The 20833-nt window shown below is 40.0% G+C and overlaps 1 protein-coding gene across 1 annotated transcript in view; it reads left to right on the top strand.

Annotated features, from left to right (window-relative positions):
* Hprt1 (hypoxanthine phosphoribosyltransferase 1) overlaps positions 1-11314 on the top strand; it is a 35615-nt gene extending 24301 nt beyond the window's left edge. Inside the window, exons 5-9 of the mRNA XM_021187698.1 lie at positions 1614-1631; positions 5963-6045; positions 9753-9799; positions 9971-10047; positions 10718-11314. Coding sequence (XP_021043357.1) covers positions 1614-1631; positions 5963-6045; positions 9753-9799; positions 9971-10047; positions 10718-10765 — 273 coding nt within the window. The 3' untranslated portion in view covers positions 10766-11314. The remainder of the gene's footprint in view (positions 1-1613; positions 1632-5962; positions 6046-9752; positions 9800-9970; positions 10048-10717) is intronic.
* The last annotated feature ends 9519 nt before the right edge of the window (positions 11315-20833 follow it).

The following is a 20833-nucleotide window of genomic DNA, read 5'->3' on the forward strand; positions in this document are numbered from 1 at the left end:
GTCTCGCTCACTCTGGTCAACTGTGTTTGCTCAGTCCCTGCTCGCTCAGGCCCAAAGATTTATTTATTACTATAAGTACGCTGTCTTCAGACACTTCAGAAGAGGGATCGGATCCCATTATAGATGTGGTTGCTGGGAACTGAACTCAGGACCTCTGGAAGAAGTCAGTGCTCTTATCCACTGAGCCATCTCACCAGCCTCTGACCTTTACTTTAAAGTGTCTTTTTCCTGCCTATAGAATGGGATGCAGTTGTAGCTTGTTTGCCAGAAGTTCTGGGCTTATATTCTTAGACCTGTGTAGCACTGTAAGATACTGCCTTCTGTGATAAACTGTTTTGAAACATGGGCATATTAGACATTTTCCTTGATTATTATTTCCTTTTAACATACAAGCTTTGATTCTCCAAATAATTTCATGACCAATTACTAAACAGATTTACCCACAGCATATGTATTTTTAGATTACGTAAGAGTTTTGGTAGTAATTTATCTTGTAAAGTACTTAAAACTAGAGGTTAAAGGAGATGAAGTATGTCTTTAGTTACTTTGAATACACACAATACCAAGGCAACTTATAAAAGAGAACATGTAATTGGGAGCTTGCTTACAGTTTCAGAGGGTAAGTCTGTAATCATCCTGAAGGGTAGCCTGGTGGCAGGCAGGCAACATGACACTGGAGCTGCATCTACAGCATACATGGTATATACACATTGGATGCAGAGAGTACTAGAATTTTGAATTTTCATGTACTCCAATGGATGCTATGTACTCTACCTTGATAATCACTAGCTTAGAGTAATAAAGAAGACTTTGCAATTCTGATATTATGGTTGTTTGGCAGAGTGAATTGAGAACCATAGACTAACAGTATAGAATGAATCTGTTCAGTGAGTATTGTGGGCATATGAAATGTCTGTCGCCTTGTCCCTCTAACTAGCATAAATGCATAACGTGGGTGAGTGACGAACCAGGCATGGTAAATCACAATTGTAATCTTAGTATTCAGTAGGTTGAGGCAGGAATGGTGCTGCCAGTTTGAGGACAGCTTTGACGACATTATGAGTTCTAGGCCAACCTGGGCTACAAAGTAAAAGTAACTAGAAGAGTGAGTTGCGGTTGGGGTGGGCTTAAGGGTTATGGTGGGCGTATTGGTATTTTTCTCAGTTCTCCATATACACACACAACCATACTAGTTTTAGCTTGATGGAGAAATAAAAATTTTGCATTCTATATTATGTTAAATACATTATTTTAAAAGACATTTATACAGATTACAGTTAAGAGTCAAAATACATAAAAGGAGACCTGGTTCAAGTTTTTCAGTTTACATATGAGTCACTGAGAATCAGAGAAATTTCACAAGTTTCTTACATTAAGGATTAAGAGCTTTTTATGAAAAATGACCATATGGGTCAAATATTCTGTAAGATGGATTTAATATTAAGGACTTCTGCGTTCTAATAGCCCACTTGTTTCGAGAAGGATTCAGTATAGTAAAATACTTATAAGTATGAATTTGGATAATTTCTTAGAATTTGTTTTATGATTTCACTGATAGTTGGGAATACTGTCTCACTTCATGTACTAATTTTCATTTCTCTGTTTTCTTCTAGAATGTCTTGATTGTTGAAGTAAGTTCTGTGTTTACTTTTAACATACTGTTTATAACTTTCTAACTTAGTGTGTACAGTAATAAAGGTAAGTCAGGGGGACTTGTGTTTTCTAACCGTAAGAGAAGCCAGGTACAGTAGGTCATGTCTGGAATCCCAGATCCTCAGGAGGCTCATGAATTCCTGCGTTAGCCTGAGTTACATAGTGAGTTTAAAGACTGAGAAAATCCTTATTTTAAAAACAAAACAAAAATACACAAACAAAAATATGTATTTATATAACTATATATAGAAGGGTATCTGTGTGTATATGTGCATGTGTGATTTAGTGTGTTAAATTTTATTTTATGGAATGCTATAAGATTTTTAACATTTCATCTAAATAATATAAAAGTATCAAATATCCCTGGCAAGTGAGTGGAGTAAGGACTCAAACCACTACTGTCTGTAACCCATTGCTTTTCAGTAAAAACCAAAAGCATTAGCCAGGCGCCTGTGGACTCAGAATCTTTGTGATAAAAACCATCAATCTTTGTTTGAGAAAACCTTGAGCTGATTCCAATACATGCTAAGCTTTAAGATCCATTGATTTGCTCAGAAGTAAATGAGAGGTCACTGTCTCATTAAGGCCTTCTTTGGCTGTCCTACATAAAATCTTACATTTCCATGTCTTCGTCTTCCTATTCCTTTCCGTCCTTTTTTATCACTGTTTAACTGCCTACACACACACACACACACACACACACACACACTTTGTTTTTTTGTCTGTGACTTCCCTGTTTCACATCTGTCTGATTGGCTGAACCCTATACATACACATGTATACCACAGATTGTGACCATCCTCCTACCTTGACTCTGTCCCCAGTTCTTCATTATGCATTTTAATAGATTCTCATTGTGGCTTCAGAATATATATCAACTTCATTCTCCATCATTTTTCATTCTTTATACTTTCTGCATTTCCCAGAGCATCATTTTTCTATCATCATTTTCTGCCCCTAGTAGTTGCTTTTCATTTTTGTAATCTCTTGTTTCCTTTCCGCTTTTTGTAATATTTATGTTTGTGCATTGCTTTGTGTGTCTGAAGGTGTATGCATGTATGTGCAAGTATGCATGCCTGTGCATAAGAACAGAGGCCAGGAGAGGATGTGTGTGCCCTCCTCTTGCACTGCCTATTCTATGAGGCAGGGTCTCTCCCTGGACCTGGGGCTCACATTTTCTTACATAGGTCAGAAGCTAGCAAACGCCAGCAATCCTCCTGCCTCTTGTCTTTTCAGACCTGAGATGTGATGGAAGCAGGATGCCTGGATTTTGTATGAGTGCTGAAATACAAACTCCAACTACTATAGTTAACCACTGAGCTACCTCCAGCTCCAATACCCCTATTTTTTTTAAACAAAAGAATGTTTATTCTTTGTTTTATATGTGGTGCTAGGGATCAAACCCAGGGCATGCTAAACAAGTGTTCTACCACCAGGCTTCACCCTCGACTTTTTAGTTTTTTTGTTTGTTTCTGTTTGTTTTGAAAAAGAGGTAGATAAATATCTCAGGCTAGACTCTTAACTCTATCCCACCTGCCTGCACCTCTCAAGTCATCATCCATGTCTCTTCCCTCCTTCTTTCCCTTATTCCATCCCTGCTGTCTTCCCTCCCTCCCTCCCTCCCTCCCTCCCTCCCTCCTTCCTTTCTTCTTTTCTTCCTTCAGCATGATCTTGTCATACAACTCAAGACGAGTTTTTTTTTTCTTTCTATGAGACCTGGTCTTAATGTAGCCTCAGCTGTCCTGGGTCTCACAATGTGAGCCAGGAGCCTAAGCCTTCTGAATGCTATCCATTACAGTTGTGTGCCACCATACCTGCCCTCCAAGCTGGCTTTGAACCTACTGTGTGACCTGTGCTGGCTTTTATAACCTCTCTCTCTGCCTCAGCTTTTCACATGATGGAATTATAGGTGTGTACCACTATTGGTCAGTTTGTATTTCTTTTTAAGATCTCTTCTCTTTTTTTCAATTAGTTTTAGTCTGTTGCATTTTGATTATGTTTGCCCCCTCTCTCTACTCCTCTCAGATCACTCCTCCCTTCCCTACCTACCCAACTTTGTGTTTCTTTTTTTAAAACCCATCAAAACAATTTGTGCTGCTCCTGTACTCTTGGAAGTGTGACCATCCATCACTAGAATGGTCGACCCACCAGGAGACACATCCTTACAGAAAGCTGACTCCTCTAGCTGCAGCTATCAATGAATAGCTCCCTCCCTATGGGTAGGACATGATGTCCACCAACCCCCACTCCATGCTGGGAATTTGTCTGTCTTTGACCCTGCACAGGTTGTATGCATGCATTCTCAACTGATGTCAATTGATAAGTGCAAATGTTGTACTGTGGCAGAAAACATTGTTTCTTTATAGTTGTCCACCACCTTTGGCTCTTTTTCATTAATTAAAAAAAAAAAAGCCCTTTGTGCTTGCACGAGTGAGCATGACACTGAGTGCACATGGAGGTCAGAAGAGAACCTTATGTAACTGCTTCTCTCCTTTGCCTTTTACATGGAATCTAGGGGTTGAACTTAGCTCACCAGGCTTACATGGTAAACTGTACCCACAAAGCCATCTGTCTGGTGGCTGTTCTTTTAAGTAACACATCTTCATCTCCCTACAGAGAAATCAGTATTCTTAGCCATCATTTCTTATTTCTTCCTCCCCCTTCTCCACTTTCTAAGATTTGTTTTTTGAGGACATATATGAGTGGAGTTACACAGTAACTGCTCTTTGTGTTTGACTTTTTTCACTTTTTTAAAAAGATTTATTTATTGTATGCATATGAGTACACTGTAGCTGTCTTCAACACACCAGAAGAGGGCATCGGATCCCATAACAGATGGTTGTGAGCCACCATGTGGTTGCTGGGANTTGAACTCAGGACCTCTGGAAGAGCAGTCAGTGCTCTTTTTTTTTTTTTTTTTTNGGGGGGGGGGTTTCGAGACAGGGTTTCTCTGTATAGCCCTGGCTGTCCTGGAACTCACTTTGTAGACCAGGCTGGCCTCAAACTCAGAAATCCACCTGCCTCTGCCTCCTTAGTGCTGGGATTAAAGGCGTGCGCCACCACTCCCGGCGCAGTCAGTGCTCTTAACCACTGAGCCATCTCTACATCCCCACACTTTTTTTTTTGAAGAGAATCTCACTACTTTTCTCGGCTGCCCTGGAACTTGCTATGTAAGCCAGGCTGTCCTTGAACCATGGCAGGTTTATAAACACACACACACCCCACAAACAAAATAAATGTAGCTTTTTAAAAAAAGTTCATGTAGGATGATAGCACTGTATAGTTTCTGGTGTGATTGGCCAGATGAGGGACAATTTTCTCCCTGACTATACAGGGGTAGCTCTCAACTACAAAGACCATCCCTCAAGTCCTACTACACAGCCCTGTGACAGCATGGCAGCTTTTTAAACCAGCAGGAGTTAAGTTTCGAGACCTGATATTCATTGTGGTCTTTCTGCTTTATGGATTTTTGTCTGTTTTCTGATTTTTTTTTTATGGTACTGGAGAATCTAGGGCATAATGGGTACCATGTGGGTGTTTTATCACTGATTAAAAATCATTTTATATAGTAAAACTTATTATTTAGATGCTTTTAAAGATAATACAAAGCAGGCTGGAGAAATGGCTCAGAAGTTGAGAGCATTGTCTGCCCTTCTCCAGGTCCTGAGTTTAAGTCCCAGCAACCACATGTTGACTCACACCCATCTATAGTTAGATTTGGTGCCCTCTTCTGGCCTGCCAGCATAATGCAGGCAGAACATTATATACATAATAAATCTTTCTTTAAAAGATAATACAAAGCAACGTTTCTTAGAGTATCAAAGTTTGGGATGTTAAGAGTCTGTATCTTTAATTTACAAAAAAATCTAATATATCTTTTACAGAATCAAACACGGTAATTTACGCCTGCAACCCTACCTCTTAGGAGTCTAAAGTAGGAGGATCTTGAGTTTAAGGCCACCAGCCTGAACTACATAGCTAGACCCTGTGTGAAATACAACAGAAAGATTTGTGTATGTGTGCAGTGCTTACATGTATACATTTCTGTTTTCTGTTTTTGACCTTGCCACACCTATACAATCTGATTCTGGGGATTGACATCCCCTCTGCTTACTTAGAGCCAGATAGGTTACAAGTTCCAGACTATCTCTGTGTGAATTGTGGGGAGATTTTGTGTATGCTAAAAATTAATGACATTGTGTTGTAGAATACTAGAATATTGGATTTGGTATTTTATGTTTGTAATAAGGACGATTTTTAAATTGTGCTCGTTTTATTTACCATTAAATGTCTCTTTTCTTTTTAAAAGGATATAATTGACACTGGTAAAACAATGCAGACTTTGCTTTCCCTGGTTAAGCAGTACAGCCCCAAAATGGTTAAGGTTGCAAGGTAGGTATGCCATTTTAAAGTAGAATGTTTTCCTTATTTAGAATATTAAGGGATTGCTTCTTTGTAAGGAGACATGCTTTCAGCTTTCATTTTATCATTACAGAGTAATGTAATCTTAAAATTCAAGACAGTATCTTTTGTAATTTTATTGTATGTTAATAAGCCATCATAGTCAATTCCTTGTCTAATACAGTATATATAAGGCCTTGGATCCAGAACTACTTCAGATGCTAAACTTCCTAGATGTTCAAGTCCTTCATAAAGAATGTCAGAAGAGCTGGTGAGATGGCTCAGTGGGTAAAGTCATCTGCTGCCAAGCCTGACAGCCTGAGTTCAATCCTGGGACACATGTGGTAGACAGAGAGAACTGACTCCCTCTGACCTCCATGTGTACCACAGCACATACCTCCCTCCCACACTCAAGTAAAATAAGTGCAATTTCTAATGGCAGGAGTGTTTGCACAGAACCCATGCATACTCTCCCACACACTGTAATACCTACCACAGTGTTAATACATCTAATTATGTTAAATTATTTAGGGAAATACATATATTTATAGTATGGTTTCTTAGAATATTGTTTATTTACGTGTGTAGTATATGTATTATGTGCAGGTGAGTACACATTCATCATGCAGATATGTGAAGGCCAGGGCAGGACTGAATATCCTCTTCTACTGCTCTTTACTCTGTTACCTGAGACATGGTCTCTAACTGAGCTATAAGCTCAAAGTTTTAGCGATGCAGGCTCATTGGTGAGGTTTTTGAATCTATCTCTAGCGCCAGCGCTGGGGTCACAAACACATACAGCCATGGGCAAGTTTTTAATGTGAATATTAGGAGTCAAACTCAGGTGCTTGTGCTTGCAGACCAAGTACTCTTATCCACGGAGCCGCCTCCCAATCCCTAGAATGTCTAGTCTTGATACACAAGTGTTTAGAAATGGAACTCTCACATATATACAGACTTATGTAACAATTCCTGTTTCAGAATGTTACTTATATCAAACTTGTCCTGAGTAGCATGGCATATGATCTAAGGTCCCCTTTTGAAATTGAAATAAATCATACCAAAGATAGGAATAACTGGTGGACCCTGCACATCTGCATCTTCCGGATTAGAGTGGTTAATGAGGCATTCTATTTTGTGTTGTCACTGAAATTTTACCATGCTTGCTACCATGCTTGCTTCCTTTTTCTCAATCTCACATCTTACTATATCTGGGCATTTGGCTTTTGCTTTCATAGTTTTCTGTTTTTATCCTTGGTTGTAGTTTGATTCTACAACAGTTATCTCCAACTTATAGATAAGGATACTGAAGCCTAGGGAATTGCCCACAGACACAGAGCTAATAAGCTATAGAGAAGATTTGAACACAGGGAACCTGACACAGTTGATGCTTCTGCTATTTTAAGTTGGGGTTTGTTGTTAAAAGTAACATCTTTTTTATTATGTTGTTGCTGTTGCTTTTTGCTTTATTTTTACTTTATAGCTTTATTTTTATTTTAATATCTTTGACTGCTCTGTGCTTTTTGTGTAGAGGAAAAGTCGGGTCTTTTATTTTTGTCTTTTCCTGAATGATTAATTGGTTCTTAATTTTTAAAAAAATATATACTTATTTATGTGGCAGGAATATAGGCATGTGTCACTTGCATTTGTGTTGGTCCTGCGTCAGGGTGGAACACAGGTTGACAGTCTTGACAGCAATAGTCTCATACACTCTGCTATGTCTGCTTACCATTCAACGAGCTTTATAAAATCTTTTTAAAAGATCAAAGTATCTATAAAGTCTCTGAATCTCTATAATTTTAATAAAACTTACTTTAGCAATTTATCTTCATAGACTTTGGATAGATGGCACAAATATACCTCAGTGAGTTTTTGCCATGCTGAAGGTGAGATGTGCTCAGAGAATGCTTGGGTAATTTTTGATGATCTAGTTGGCCTATGCAAGTGTGTTTTGGTCTTTCCCCAAACTAAAAATTAAGAAGTCTTATTTGGTAGTATTGTAAGATAGTGTGACCACTCTAGAAAGCAGTTTCTTTAAAAACTGCACAGGGAACTACCAGAAGACCCCAGACGTTGTACCGAGTATTTATCCCTGAGAAGTGAAACTATATGTTGATATAAAAATCTGTATAGGTTTGTAGTCAGGTATGGTGGTTCACCCCTGTGATCTCAGCTTTTGGAAAGTGAAGGCAGGAGGATCGCACTAAATTTGAGACAAGCATCCTGAGAACCTGTCTTCTATCTCCCTACTCAAATCTGAATATGAATGTTCACATCATTTGTGATAATGCAGAATTAAGAAGAACAAAATTTGAACAAAATGGAAGCACATTTACACCATGAGATCAGCAATAAATAGGAACAGCAGATGAGATGAGTGTTACTGGAGCTGTACAGTATACTTCAGGAGTACATAAAGCAGGTGTTTGCTCTTTCTGTTTAAAATGCTTACCTGTCCCTCAGTTTTGATATGCCCAAGATTTTTAATTTTTCAAGGCTATTATAGTAGGACACCAAAGGCAAAGCAATAAAACTATGTGATCCTATTTATATAACCCCATTTGAAATAACAAAATTATACAGATGAGAAGGGATTAGGGGTTGAAAGAGTACAGGAGGGAGCCTTGCATGAGTCAGAGTATCTTGATTGTGGTAGTGATTAGACTAGTCTCTATGTGATTAAAATTGATGAAATCTGTACAAGGCTGCTTAGTTCACCAATGCCCATGTTCTGGTTCTGATAATCTGCTGAAATACAACACTAGAGACCTTTGTGTGTGATTTTTTTTTCTTTTGTGATGCCATTAACTTTTTCTTTTTTGGTGATACTAGGTTTCAACTCTGGTTGAATGCATACATGACAAGCATTAGATAATTAGCATTTAACTTTGAGTTTTATATAATTATGTAATCAAACTACATTTATAAATTCTTGATTTCTATAAATAATAAAGGTATAAATTAAAAAATAAAACTGCTTAAAACTTATGTTTTTAGCAACAGTCAAATAGTTGAAAATGTAATTAACTAGCTGGGTGTGGTGGCGCACGCCTTTAATCCTAGCACTTGGGAGGCAGAGGCAGGTGGATTTATGAGTTTGAGGCTAGCCTGGTGAGTTCCAGGACAGCCAGGGCTATACATAGAAACCCTGTCTCAAAAACAAACAAACAAACAAACAATAAAAAAAAGAAAATGTAATTAACTAAAAAATGGAGTGAGTAACTCAGTGGTAGAGTACATTCTTAATGTGATCGAGGCTCTGAGTTCAGTGTCCACTGCAAAACATTCCCATTCGTGGGCCAGTTATTACAAATCTTGGTGAAAGAGCAAGTCTTACCCCCTTTCCAAGCATTGGGGTTGTAGTTCAAGGATTCTGGATCTAGATCCCTTACCTTTTCGTCTTTGCTTACTGGCACTCCCCAGCCATGCAACCTCAGTAGCTGCCTTTCAATAGACATGTGGATAGTTAGGATTCTGCTCTCAGAAGCATCTTACCAGGCTCCAGGTGGTGATCAGTCAGGGGCCTGACCTTTATGTGAACTCTCTGTGATTTAGTTCTTCTCCCTTTCAGCCTTCCTATGTGTCTGCAAAGCTGTCCTGATTCTAAATGCAGATGATACTACTTAAGAACACTGATGTTTTCTTTGTAATGCTCTGTAGTCTTTCCATATGCCACATGTAATTTTTGTAATTAACAGCTTGCTGGTGAAAAGGACCTCTCGAAGTGTTGGATACAGGCCAGACTGTAAGTAGATGCCCTTTGGCCAATCATTTATCCATCTTATAACTGAAAAAGTTAACTATGAAATGGCTTAGAGTTACTTTAGAGAACATTTGTAAGGAAGGTACATTTGCAAGAATTAGATTTGAAAGTATTATTTTCTCTAAAGAATAAACTATGATTATTTATTTACAGTTGTTGGATTTGAAATTCCAGACAAGTTTGTTGTTGGATATGCCCTTGACTATAATGAGTACTTCAGGGATTTGAATGTAAGTAATGCTTTTTTTTCCTTGCTCTCATTTTTCAAAAACCCACATAAAAAATTAGGAAAGGGAAGAATTGTTTTCTCCTTCCAGCACCTCATAATTTGACCAGACTGATGGTTCCCATTAGTCACATAAAGCTGTAGTCAAGTACAGACGTCCTTAGAACTGGAACTTGGCCAGGCTAGGGTGACACTTCTTGCTGGCTGAAGTTGTTGAACAGCTTTAATATATAATAACTGTCTTATTGTTATTTCACATGATATAGTTATAAGTAAGAAAGAAACGATTCAGTTTAAATTTTGTAATTGACTCTGCTTCAGATCCCTGCCTCCCACTCTGGAGGCCGGAGTCTTCTGGGTGAATTTATAAGCACGGTCCAGGAGCAGTTAGAAAGACTCCATGGGCAGTATTATCTAAAGTGTGGTTTTTCTTTCACTTACCCGGGCCCCTATTTTGATTCCAGCTTCATGTTTCTCAGAGTTACATACTAAGACAAAGAAAAAGCAAACTAATGGACTATAATTCTGCTTTGTTTTCAAAATACATCCTCTTCAAGTTGCTGGTCCAAAATACCTTGTTTGGTAGGAACCCAGACAACGTAGGAGGACCCTTTAATGCTGCTATTGCCTCTTGAGAATCTGCTTTTCTAATGTGAATATCTTTTATTTTATAGCATGTTTGTGTCATTAGCGAAACTGGAAAAGCCAAATACAAAGCCTAAGATGAGCACAAGTTGAATCTGCAAACCCGAGGAGTCCTGTTGATGTTGCCAGTAAAATTAGCAGGTGTTCTAGTCCTGTGGCCATCTGCCTAGTAAAGCTTTTTGCATGAACCTTCTATGAATGTTATTGTTTTTATTTTTAGAAATGTCAGTTGCTGCGTCCCCAGACTTTTGATTTGCACTATGAGCCTATAGACAACCTATCAGTTCCCTCTGGTAGATTGTCGCTTTCCTTGTGAGAAAAACAAATCTCTTAAATTACCACTGTTAAATAATAATACTGAGATTGTATCTGTAAGAAGGATTTAAAGAGAAGCTATATTAGTTTTTTAATTGGTATTTTAATTTTTATATATTCAGGAGAGAAAGATGTGATTGATATTGTTAATTTAGACCAGTCTGAAGCTCTCAATTTCCTATCAGTAACAGCATCTAAGAGGTTTTGCTCAGTGGAATAAACATGTTTCAGCGGTGTTGGCTATACTTTCCCACTTTCAGTAAATCGTTGTCAACAGTTCCTTTTAAATGCAAATAAATACATTCTAAAAAATTTGCCACTTTTTGAGTTCTCTCATGTAAAATCCTTAAAACTAAGGACTGTCTCTTTAAAGGAATTCTTCATGTCTGTCATTTCTCTACAGATTAATTTAGTACACTTTTCCCTGGTTCCCCTTTAGTAGCTAATTTAATTGTACCCCTCAGCAAGCGTTACAGGTCGTGGTTATTTGGTGGGATGGGTTGGTAGAGCTAGGGAAGCACCATCCTACTGGAAACAGTAAATTATGGACACTCAGCAGCACTGTTTCCTATCGTTTCTTCTCTTAAAAAGAACATGTTTTTCTCCTGGTTTTCTGTGAGGTTGTTCAGACTACAATCTGACCTATAGTTTGTGTTCAGGTATGTCCCGTTACCCTTTTGGTGTGGATAAAGCTTTATTGACCAGAGAACAGTAACAGTAAAACATTGTTTTGTCTTTTGGGAGTAAGAAATATTTGGAACCAAAAGTCCTATTTGCCCTCTTGTTATCATGAAGTATGAACTAGCAACCTTGTAGCACAGTACATATTTACATTCCTTTCAGACTGTGTTCTTATTTCCAGCAGTGAAGTAGGGAACTTTAAATGATAGCAAGTAAGAACTTGCTGCAGTCGAGCTGGTGAGATGGGTCAGTGGGCAAAGGTTTGCTGCCATCCCTAGGAGCGCCTGCATGGTGAAAGGACAAGGACTCCAGAAGTTGTCGCCTCACCTTCACATACAGGCACAAGTACACACACTTAATAAGCTGACGAATAAATGTAATTAAATAAAAAGGTTGCCAAACTCTTCTAACTTCCTAGTTTACAAGATATTTTCCTTCTGTTTTCTCATTTCTTCTGCATAGCCTGGTGGTATTACATGTGAATGCAGTGTCAAGTAACTCCTGAGTCTTCTCCTGCCCTAAAATGTCACCTACTGAGGTCCACCTGGATCCTCTAGTTAACACTTTGCTTGGCTCCCACTGCAAAGCCTTCTGACTCCTTTCATTCCATTGCACTATCACCTCTGTTGGGTTGAGCCATGTGAGATGACCATTTTTGTAGGTAAAGCAATTCCCTACTTGGCTGTTGGCACTTTGAGGTAATTAAATGAATAGCGTACCATGCAGTTTACATTTGTATTCATTTTTTTACTATTTGCCTAACCCCCTGCTAGAATATAAGTTTCATAAGAGGCAAACCACTTTGTTTGTAACAAGGTTTGCCTATTACCTACTTCCAGCTGTCCTAGAACTCACTATGTAAACCATGCTAGCCTCGAACTCAGCCAGCCATCTGCCTCTACTTTCCTAGTGCTCGAATTAAAGGAAGTGTGCCACCATGCCCAGCAGGCAAAACATTTTTGATCTATCTTTTTGTCTATACTGAGGCAGGGCTCTCTTAATCCAGACTGGCTTCTAACTCAGGACACTTCTGCCTCTGCCTGCCAAGGGTGTGGATTATAGCTGAGTTGCCATCTGTAATTCACTGGTGTGCATTAGTTGAGTTGATCAGTGCCTAGAAAATAAGAGCTTAGGGGGCTGTCAAGATGGCTCAGCAGATAAGAGCACTGACTGCTCTTCTGAAGGTCCTGAGTTAAAATCCCAGCAGCCACATGGTGGCTCACCACCACCCATAACGAGATCTGATGCCCTCTTCTGGTGCTTCAGAAGTCATCTACAGTGTACTTGTGTATAATAATAATCTTTGGGAGTAAGAGAGTGGGGTTGACTGGAGTGGAAGGGTTAACCAGAGTGAGCAGAAATCCTAAAGATTCAATTCCCAACAACCACATGAAGGCTCACAACCATCTGTACAGCTACAGTGTACTCATAAACATTAAATAAATAAATCTTTTTTTAAAAAAGAGAAAAATTAGGAGCTTACATGATGGTTGTTGAATGAGCTAAGAGCTCTGGCCCTGCTCTGGGCTCGATTGTCTACTCTTAATTTGGCATCCAGTTACTGACATTTACAACCTGGTACTGGGAGTGGTGTTGTCTTTTTCTCTTACATTTTTGGAGGGGGAGCACTCATTCCATAGAGGGTGTGTGGAGGTTAGAGGACAACTTTGGGGAATCGGTTCTCTTCCTTCCACTTTGTAGGTGTCAGCACGAATTCAGATCATCAGGCTTGGCAGCAAGTCCCTTTACCTGCTGAGCTATCTCACCAGCCCAGTGCTGTTTTCTTCATGGGCTTCTCTGAAGCATTCATTAGCTACAATGAATGGTGGCTCATAACCATCTAGAATGGGATCTGATTCCTTCTTGTGTGTCTGAAAAGGGACATAAATAAATCTTTTTTTAAAAGGAAAGAAATAGGGCAGATGAGATAGGACAGTGACCTGCAATTAAGAGCACTGACTGCTCTTCCAGAGGTCCTGAGTTCAATTCCTAGCAACCACATGGTGGCTCACAACACTCAGCAACCACATGGTGGCTCATAACCATCTGGAATGGGATCCAATTCCTTCTTCTGGTGTGTCTGAAAAGGGACATAAATCTTTTTTAAAAAGGAAAAAAATAGGGCAGGTGAGATAGGACAGTGACCTGACACATGACAAATGCCCCCACAGCAATAGTTATTACTGGAAAAAATAAATGCTTCAAAAAGATATTGTTAAACCATGACAAACCCCAGATTTAACCCAGATCTGCCTGATACTTGCTACAATTTATCATGGAGGATTTTTTTGTTGTTGTTTTTCGAGACAGGGTGTCTCTGTGTAGCCCTGGCTGTCCTGGAACTCACTTTGTAGACCAGGCTGGCCTCGAACTCAGAAATCCGCCTGCCTCTGCCTCCCAAGTGCTGGGATTAAAGTTGTGCGCCACCAAGCCGAGCTTGGATGTTATATTTTAGTATGTTTTAGCTGGTTGCCTAACCCAACCATAGTGTAGCTAACATTTGGGAAAGAAAGCTTCTGCATTTATTTAACCTAATTTGAGGGTATGTAATGCTGATAATTTTGTTGAGTTAGAGTTCTCAATAGGCCTAAGCAGGTCTTGAACTGAATTCTGTTGCTGAATGTCTTTGTGCTTTTGATCCTCCTGCCTCCGTCTCCCAAATTTTGGAATTTAACCTAGTTTATGTAGTGGTAGAGGTTGTTCCGAGGACTTTGTGCATGTTAGACAGTGTACTTCCTGAGCTATATTACCAACCATCTGACGATGCCATTTTTAAAAACCAACTTTCCACAAATCAAATATAGTCAGTATGTAAGACAGGGAAAGAGAGTCACTGAGAGGTAGTAGTCATTTTCAGGGTAACAGTGTAAGATACGGGAGGAGTAAAATCTGAAAGGAAGCTGTTCTTTCCTGTGGCTGTTCAGTATAGGAGCAAAGGCTACAACTATCCCACCTCAGTCCTTCGAGGCTTCATTTTCATTACAGTCCTGCAAAATGGATGCTGAGAAAGAAAACAAAATTGTGTTAAAGTTGTTTAGAGAGATAGGAAAGCATATATCCATTTTAGGTATTATAACTGGAGGGTTTTGGGGGGTAAGGGAGCAGAAGCCCAGGTACGAGCATCTCCAACAAGCTAGACTCAGCCACCCACCCCCAATATGCACTGAAAAAAAAGTCATTGTGAGAAGATTTATTTAGGGTCTGGAGAGATGGCTCAGTGATTAAGAGCACTGACTGCTCTTCCAGAGGTTCTGAGTTTAATTCCCAGTAACCATAACACTCAGCAACCACATGGTGGCTCACAACCATCTGGAATGGGATCCGATTCCCTCTTCTGGTGTGTCTGAAAAGGGACATAAAATAAATAAATCTTTTTTAAAAAGGAAAGAAAAGATTTATTTAGTATTGCAACATTGAGAGGGATGAAGGGGTTTAGTGACTCCAAGATAATCCAGAGTACCCACATGAGGTCAAGATAGAACAAGCTGGGGGAAAGAATGTAAGAGAGGCGTAATTCAGGAGTCCTGCCATGACCTGGTTGATAGTTGTCTCAGGTTTGGTTTTGCAAGATGAGCCCAAGAAACCCTTATCCCTGTCATCGTTTCTCCCTTGAGGGAGTTATCTTGGTTTCTGCAGCTATCACTCTGCTGCAGGGTATGTCGTCATGGATAATTACCCCCACCTGTCCTGCAAGATTCCGCTGTCCCATGATTCCTAGGTAACTGGACCAAAGGTTAAGGATGACTTACCTCTGTCCTTTCAGCCAGACAAAATGCAGGCAGAAATGCCAGGCTTTTAGTAACCTTGGTTGGGTCTAAGTGAGGAGACAATGCAATTTTTAGATTTATTTATTTTTCTTTTATGTATATGAGTACACTGTAGCTGTACAGATGATTGTGAGCCATCATGTGATTGCTGGGAATTGAACTCAGGACCTCTGCTTGCTCCGGCCCAAGGCTTATATATTATTATATTTAAGTACACTGTAGCTGTCTTTAGACACACCAGAAGAGGGAGTCAGATCCCATTATGGATGGTTGTGAGCCACCATGTGGTTGCTGGGATTTGAACTCAGGACCTTCAGAAGAGCAGTCAGTGCTCTTAACCACTGAGCCATCTTGACAGCCTCTGAGATAACATGTTTTAACAGAAACATCTAAGCACATATTTCAGGAATATTGCTGCCCAAGAAAGCGTTGGTGGTCTATTACATAAAAGCTTTTGCAATTCTCCTTTACAGATGCTTAGAATCATCTGTAAAGGATTTAGAGATGTTAACTGTGTTACCATTAAGCTTGTAAAGTTAACCAATTGGTGTCCTTCCCTGCATTCAAGATTCTAGAAACATTTTTCTCTGTTCCATGTGTTGGGGAACACAAGCTAGATTCATTCTAGTTAGAGAAATAGACATTTTTATTTTATTTATATTATTTTGTTTTTTATTTTTTCAACAGGGGTTCCTCTGGCCAGATTGATATTACAGATGTGTATCTGCTACCAATACCAGGCTTAAAAATCAGACTGGGGGCTGGTGAGATGGCTCAGTGGGTAAGAGCACCGACTGCTCTTCCGAAGGTCCAGAGTTCAAATCCCAGCAACCACATGGTGGCTCACAACCATCTGTAACAAGATCTGACTCCCTCTTCTGGAGTGTCTGAAGACAGCTACAGTGTACTTACATATAATAAATAAATAAATCTTTAAAAAAAAAAATCAGACTGGACCAAGACCTTACACATGCTAGCCAAGTTCTCTACCACTGAGCTACTCCAGCTCAAGGATGACTTGTGCTGTGAAGGAACCAGGAGAGGCAGGCCTTGTTCTTAGGTGATTAGGGAAGGTGATGGCTGAGCTGAAGTGGTGTAAAGCTGCCACAGAGAAAATCTAACGGAAGAGAAAGTAGAAGTGGAGATGGTGACGAGCTTAGGGGTTGCTTAGGGGAAGAGTGGTCGGACCTAAGACTAGAAAAGAAGGCCAGGGTGGCACCATGAATGACCTTGAAGGCTATGGCAAGAAGTAGGAATTTTCTGCATTCCACAGTGGGAAGGCCCTTGAGGGTTTTAATCTCCTCCAGAAACGAGGAGATTTCATTTGCATTTTTAAGAGCACAAGAACCTCTAAGAGTCTTCTGAAAAGCGGGTTCATGGGCTTCAGGAGTGATAGTGGCAATGGTGGCTAACTGCTGTCTACTGTCAGATCCTATGCTAAGTGCTTTGTACACATTAATTTCATTCACAGCACATCTCACAGGTGTTCTGTGGCCAAATCAGGCAAGTCTGCTGTGGAATACTGGCCATGATTTCTTGTCTAGACTGTTGTAGTAGCCTATGTCCTAATCTACTTCCTCCTTAGCCCCACCTCCCGCATACATCTCTCTCTTTTTTTGTAAAGTCCAGCATATGAACTAGCACATTCCAAAATAAATAAATCTTTAAAAAAAGAAAATACAGGGCTGGAATGATGGCTCAGCAGTTAAGAGCACAAGTTACCCTTGCTGAGGACCGGGATTCCGTTCCCATCATCAACATGGTGGTTCACAAACATCCATAATTCCAGTTTCAAGGAATCTGCCACTTCCTGGCCTCTGTGCACCAGGCATGTGCATGGCATACAGACATATATGTAGGTGAAACACTCATAAAGATGTCTGAAAAAAAAAAAACAACCAACAACTATACATTCTTGTAATGAATCCCAGCATTGGAAAGGTAGAGATAGAAGGGCACACCAGAAGAGGGCGCCAGATCCCATTACAGATGGCCGTGAGCCACCTTGTGGTTGCTGGGAGTTAAACTCAGGACCCATGGAAGAGCCAGTCCCAGAAATTCGAAAGCTATCCTCAGCTACATAAGGAGTTCCGGATCAGGATGGTCTATGTGAAACCCTAAGGCAACAAACAAACAAAAATTCCTTTAGTAGGAGCTAGAAGTGATGGTGAGTGAGTACTGCTTATTTCAACTACTCACAAGGCAAGGGCAGGAGGGATCTCGACCCCAGAAATTCAAAGCCAGCCTGGGCAATGTAGCAAGGAACCATTTCCAAGATAAGAACTAAAAGAAATGGCAAAACAGCATATGCTTTAGTTAAAGTGAGTTTCTCTTCTGCTGGAATCCTTTGTGGGACTCAGTTTTACTAAAAAAAAAAAAAAAAAAAAAGCCAAGTCCTTTAGTGATGGAGAAACTGTTCCTCATTATGACAACCTGACCTGGTCATTTCCAAGCAGGCTCTGGGATCTCTGAGCTGGCCCCCAACATACTTCAAGCACGCACTGGGACTGCCATAAACGCCTCCCAGCTGACCTCTATCTCTTCTTTTCAGCGCCTTAACTCTTCACCCTGCACTTGAAGTTATTTGTGATTGATTTCACATTAAAAGCATGCATGTGTGCCTTATTCATATAAAGGTCAGAAGACAGCCTGCAACAGTTGGTTCTCTTCTACCATGAGGGTCCTAGAGTGGAACCCAGGTTGTTAGGCTTGGTGGCAAGTGTCCTTGATGACTGAGCTAGCTTGCCAATCCGATTTTTGTTTATTTTTACTATTTTTCAAATTTTTATTCATTTATTTTACTTTTGGGAGGAAGAGGATCTTTTCCAAGTATAAATCATATCACATCACTTCCTTAGCACCTCAGAAAACAAACTGCTCTGTGGCCTACAAATCCACATATGTTATCCCCTGCTTACTTCTCTCTTTAACCCCTCATTACTCCTTTGCCTCCACCACAGCACCATTCTACCAGTCCTCAAACCTGTCTCAGCATCCTGGCTTCCCCTGCCCCTTCACTCTAACATTCCTTCTCACCACTCAGCAGAATGACTGCTTCTTCATTGGTCACCTTTGTGAACCCTGCCCTGACCACTGGAACTACCTCAACATCACATTCCATTAATTACTTCAGTTATTTTCCCCATAGTTCTCAGCATTATCAGAGCCAAGAGTTCCTTACGTAGCAACACCTACGAAGGCTAGCTTGGCCTCATCATAGATTTGCCTGAGAAAGAAAAAGGCCCAAGTGCATACAGAGTTTTTTTGGGTTTGTTTTTTGTTTGTTTGTTTTTTACTTAGACCATGGAAACCAGCATGGTGTCAGTTCCCCAGATCCCAGGTCCCACAGGGTTGCTCAGTGGGCTGCTCTGTCGTGGGAGGTCGGTTCCAGACTCCAGCCTTATGATTTTATGACCTGCAGCTGTACCCTTATTGGGGTGGCAAGGTCAAAAGTCCCATGCCTTTCCAGAACCCAGGAGGCAACCTCTACAAGATAGGGAGGTGGGTGAAAAAACCAGCCTTGGGACAACTCACAAGACTGTTCAGGGGAGGCTCTGGGGGCATTTCTTCAAGACAGGGAAAGCTGAAGTTAACCTTGCCGATATGTGTAGAGATGTTCCTGACACCACCTCCTATATACTTTAAATCGTCTTTATATTACCAGTGATATACAGCACTATATGGAAGTTATGTAAATAGTTGTTAGACTGTATTGTTGAGGGAATGAAACACAAAATCCTGTTCAATATGGATCTGATTTTGTCTTTCAAAAATTTACAATCTGAGGCTGGTTGAATCCAAATATTTGGAACCCACAGGTACAGAGGGAAAACATTTTTGGGGGGTTGAGGGTGAAAGAAACCCTAATAGTTGGTTACTGAGAATAGTTAACATTTTTTACCATTATTATATGTCTGTTAGGCAGTAGAACTGCTTTGATACGAACGTTTGCTTTTTTCTTTCATCTTAACTTTACAGATAACGAAATGCAGGTCCAGAGAGCGTTAAAGATTTCCCAGATCGTGCAGCTAGTAAATATCAGATAAGGAATTTAAACAGAGGCAATTTTATTCCAGAATCTTTCTGAGTAATGCACTGTCATTTAAGCCAAATTTTCTGTAGAAATGAATACACTAACAATAGAGGAAATGCATTAAGCTGATTGCAGGTAATAATCAGAAATTACTTAGATATCACACACGGCTTTTGGAGGTCCCGGCTGAACTTTAAGCATGCCTTTTGACTTTCTGTGGCATTAGCCAGTATTTTCAAAGACTTATAGCCTCCTTACCAATGTGTTCTTCGCATTTTTCTTCTGGCCTATTTTACACTCTTGTGGGCAGCTTCAGACAAAATAACTTTTTCGTATGAAGGATTATGGGCACTCTTTGCCATTTGTAAATGTGAATTTTATAGACACCCCCCCCCAGCCACTTGAAAGAGAAATGCTTTTAAATTTTTTTATGATGATTTGTAACCTCAAGTGTTTCTGATAAACTGTCAAATTAAATTTCAAGTTTTTGCTTTATATTGTCTGAATGTACTTTGTAACCGGCTTCCTTGTTCTAACTCATGACCACCGAAGTGACTTTCAAACTTGGTAGCTTTTCCACACCACTTCCTGACACCCCCGCCCCAACTGTCCCCCTAGTCAAAGGTTTGCTTGTAACACACATGGATTCCTTTGTCTAGAACTTTTACTTTGCATATATAGTGTATGTAGTGTGTGTGTGTGTGTGTGTGTGTGTGTGTGTGTGTGTGTATTTGTGTGCTTGTGGAGGACAGAAGTTGTCATTTGATGTTTTCCTCAATCTTCATTTTATTTACTGAATTGGAGTTCCTGACTAAATCTGGAGCTTGCTGATGATTTAGCTAGTCTAGCTCTACCCAGTTTGCCCTTGAATCTGTCTCACCTCCAGGGTGAGTGTTGGAATTACAGTTGGGCCCCGATGCTACCAGTTTTTCTTTCTTTCTTTTTAAAACGTAAGAGCTAGGGATCCTAACTCTGGTCTTCACTTTTCTTCTTTCTCCACTGAGCCCTCCCTGGAACTTACTGCTCTCCATTTTCCCACCAGCCCTTGTGCTCTCTTGTCACCTGTCTCACTGCTTTTGGAGCACAGGACATTACAGACTCACCTGTATTGTCCTTTCCCTGGTCTAGACTCAGGCATAAAAAGGAGTTGTCCTGTGACCTCCACATGGGTGCTGTGGTGTGGTCACACTGGAACACACACACACACACACACACACACACACCACACTACAACCAAACAATGAATGAATAAATAAAATAAAAAGGAACCTCCTTGTTCTAACGAAGCTTTCCTCATAATTCTCAGATGGATTTTTTTTTTTTTTTGGTTTTTGAGACAGGGTTTCTCT

The sequence above is a fragment of the Mus pahari genome, chromosome X, assembly GCF_900095145.1.
Source record: "Mus pahari chromosome X, PAHARI_EIJ_v1.1, whole genome shotgun sequence".
NCBI classification, from domain to species: domain Eukaryota; kingdom Metazoa; phylum Chordata; class Mammalia; order Rodentia; family Muridae; genus Mus; species Mus pahari.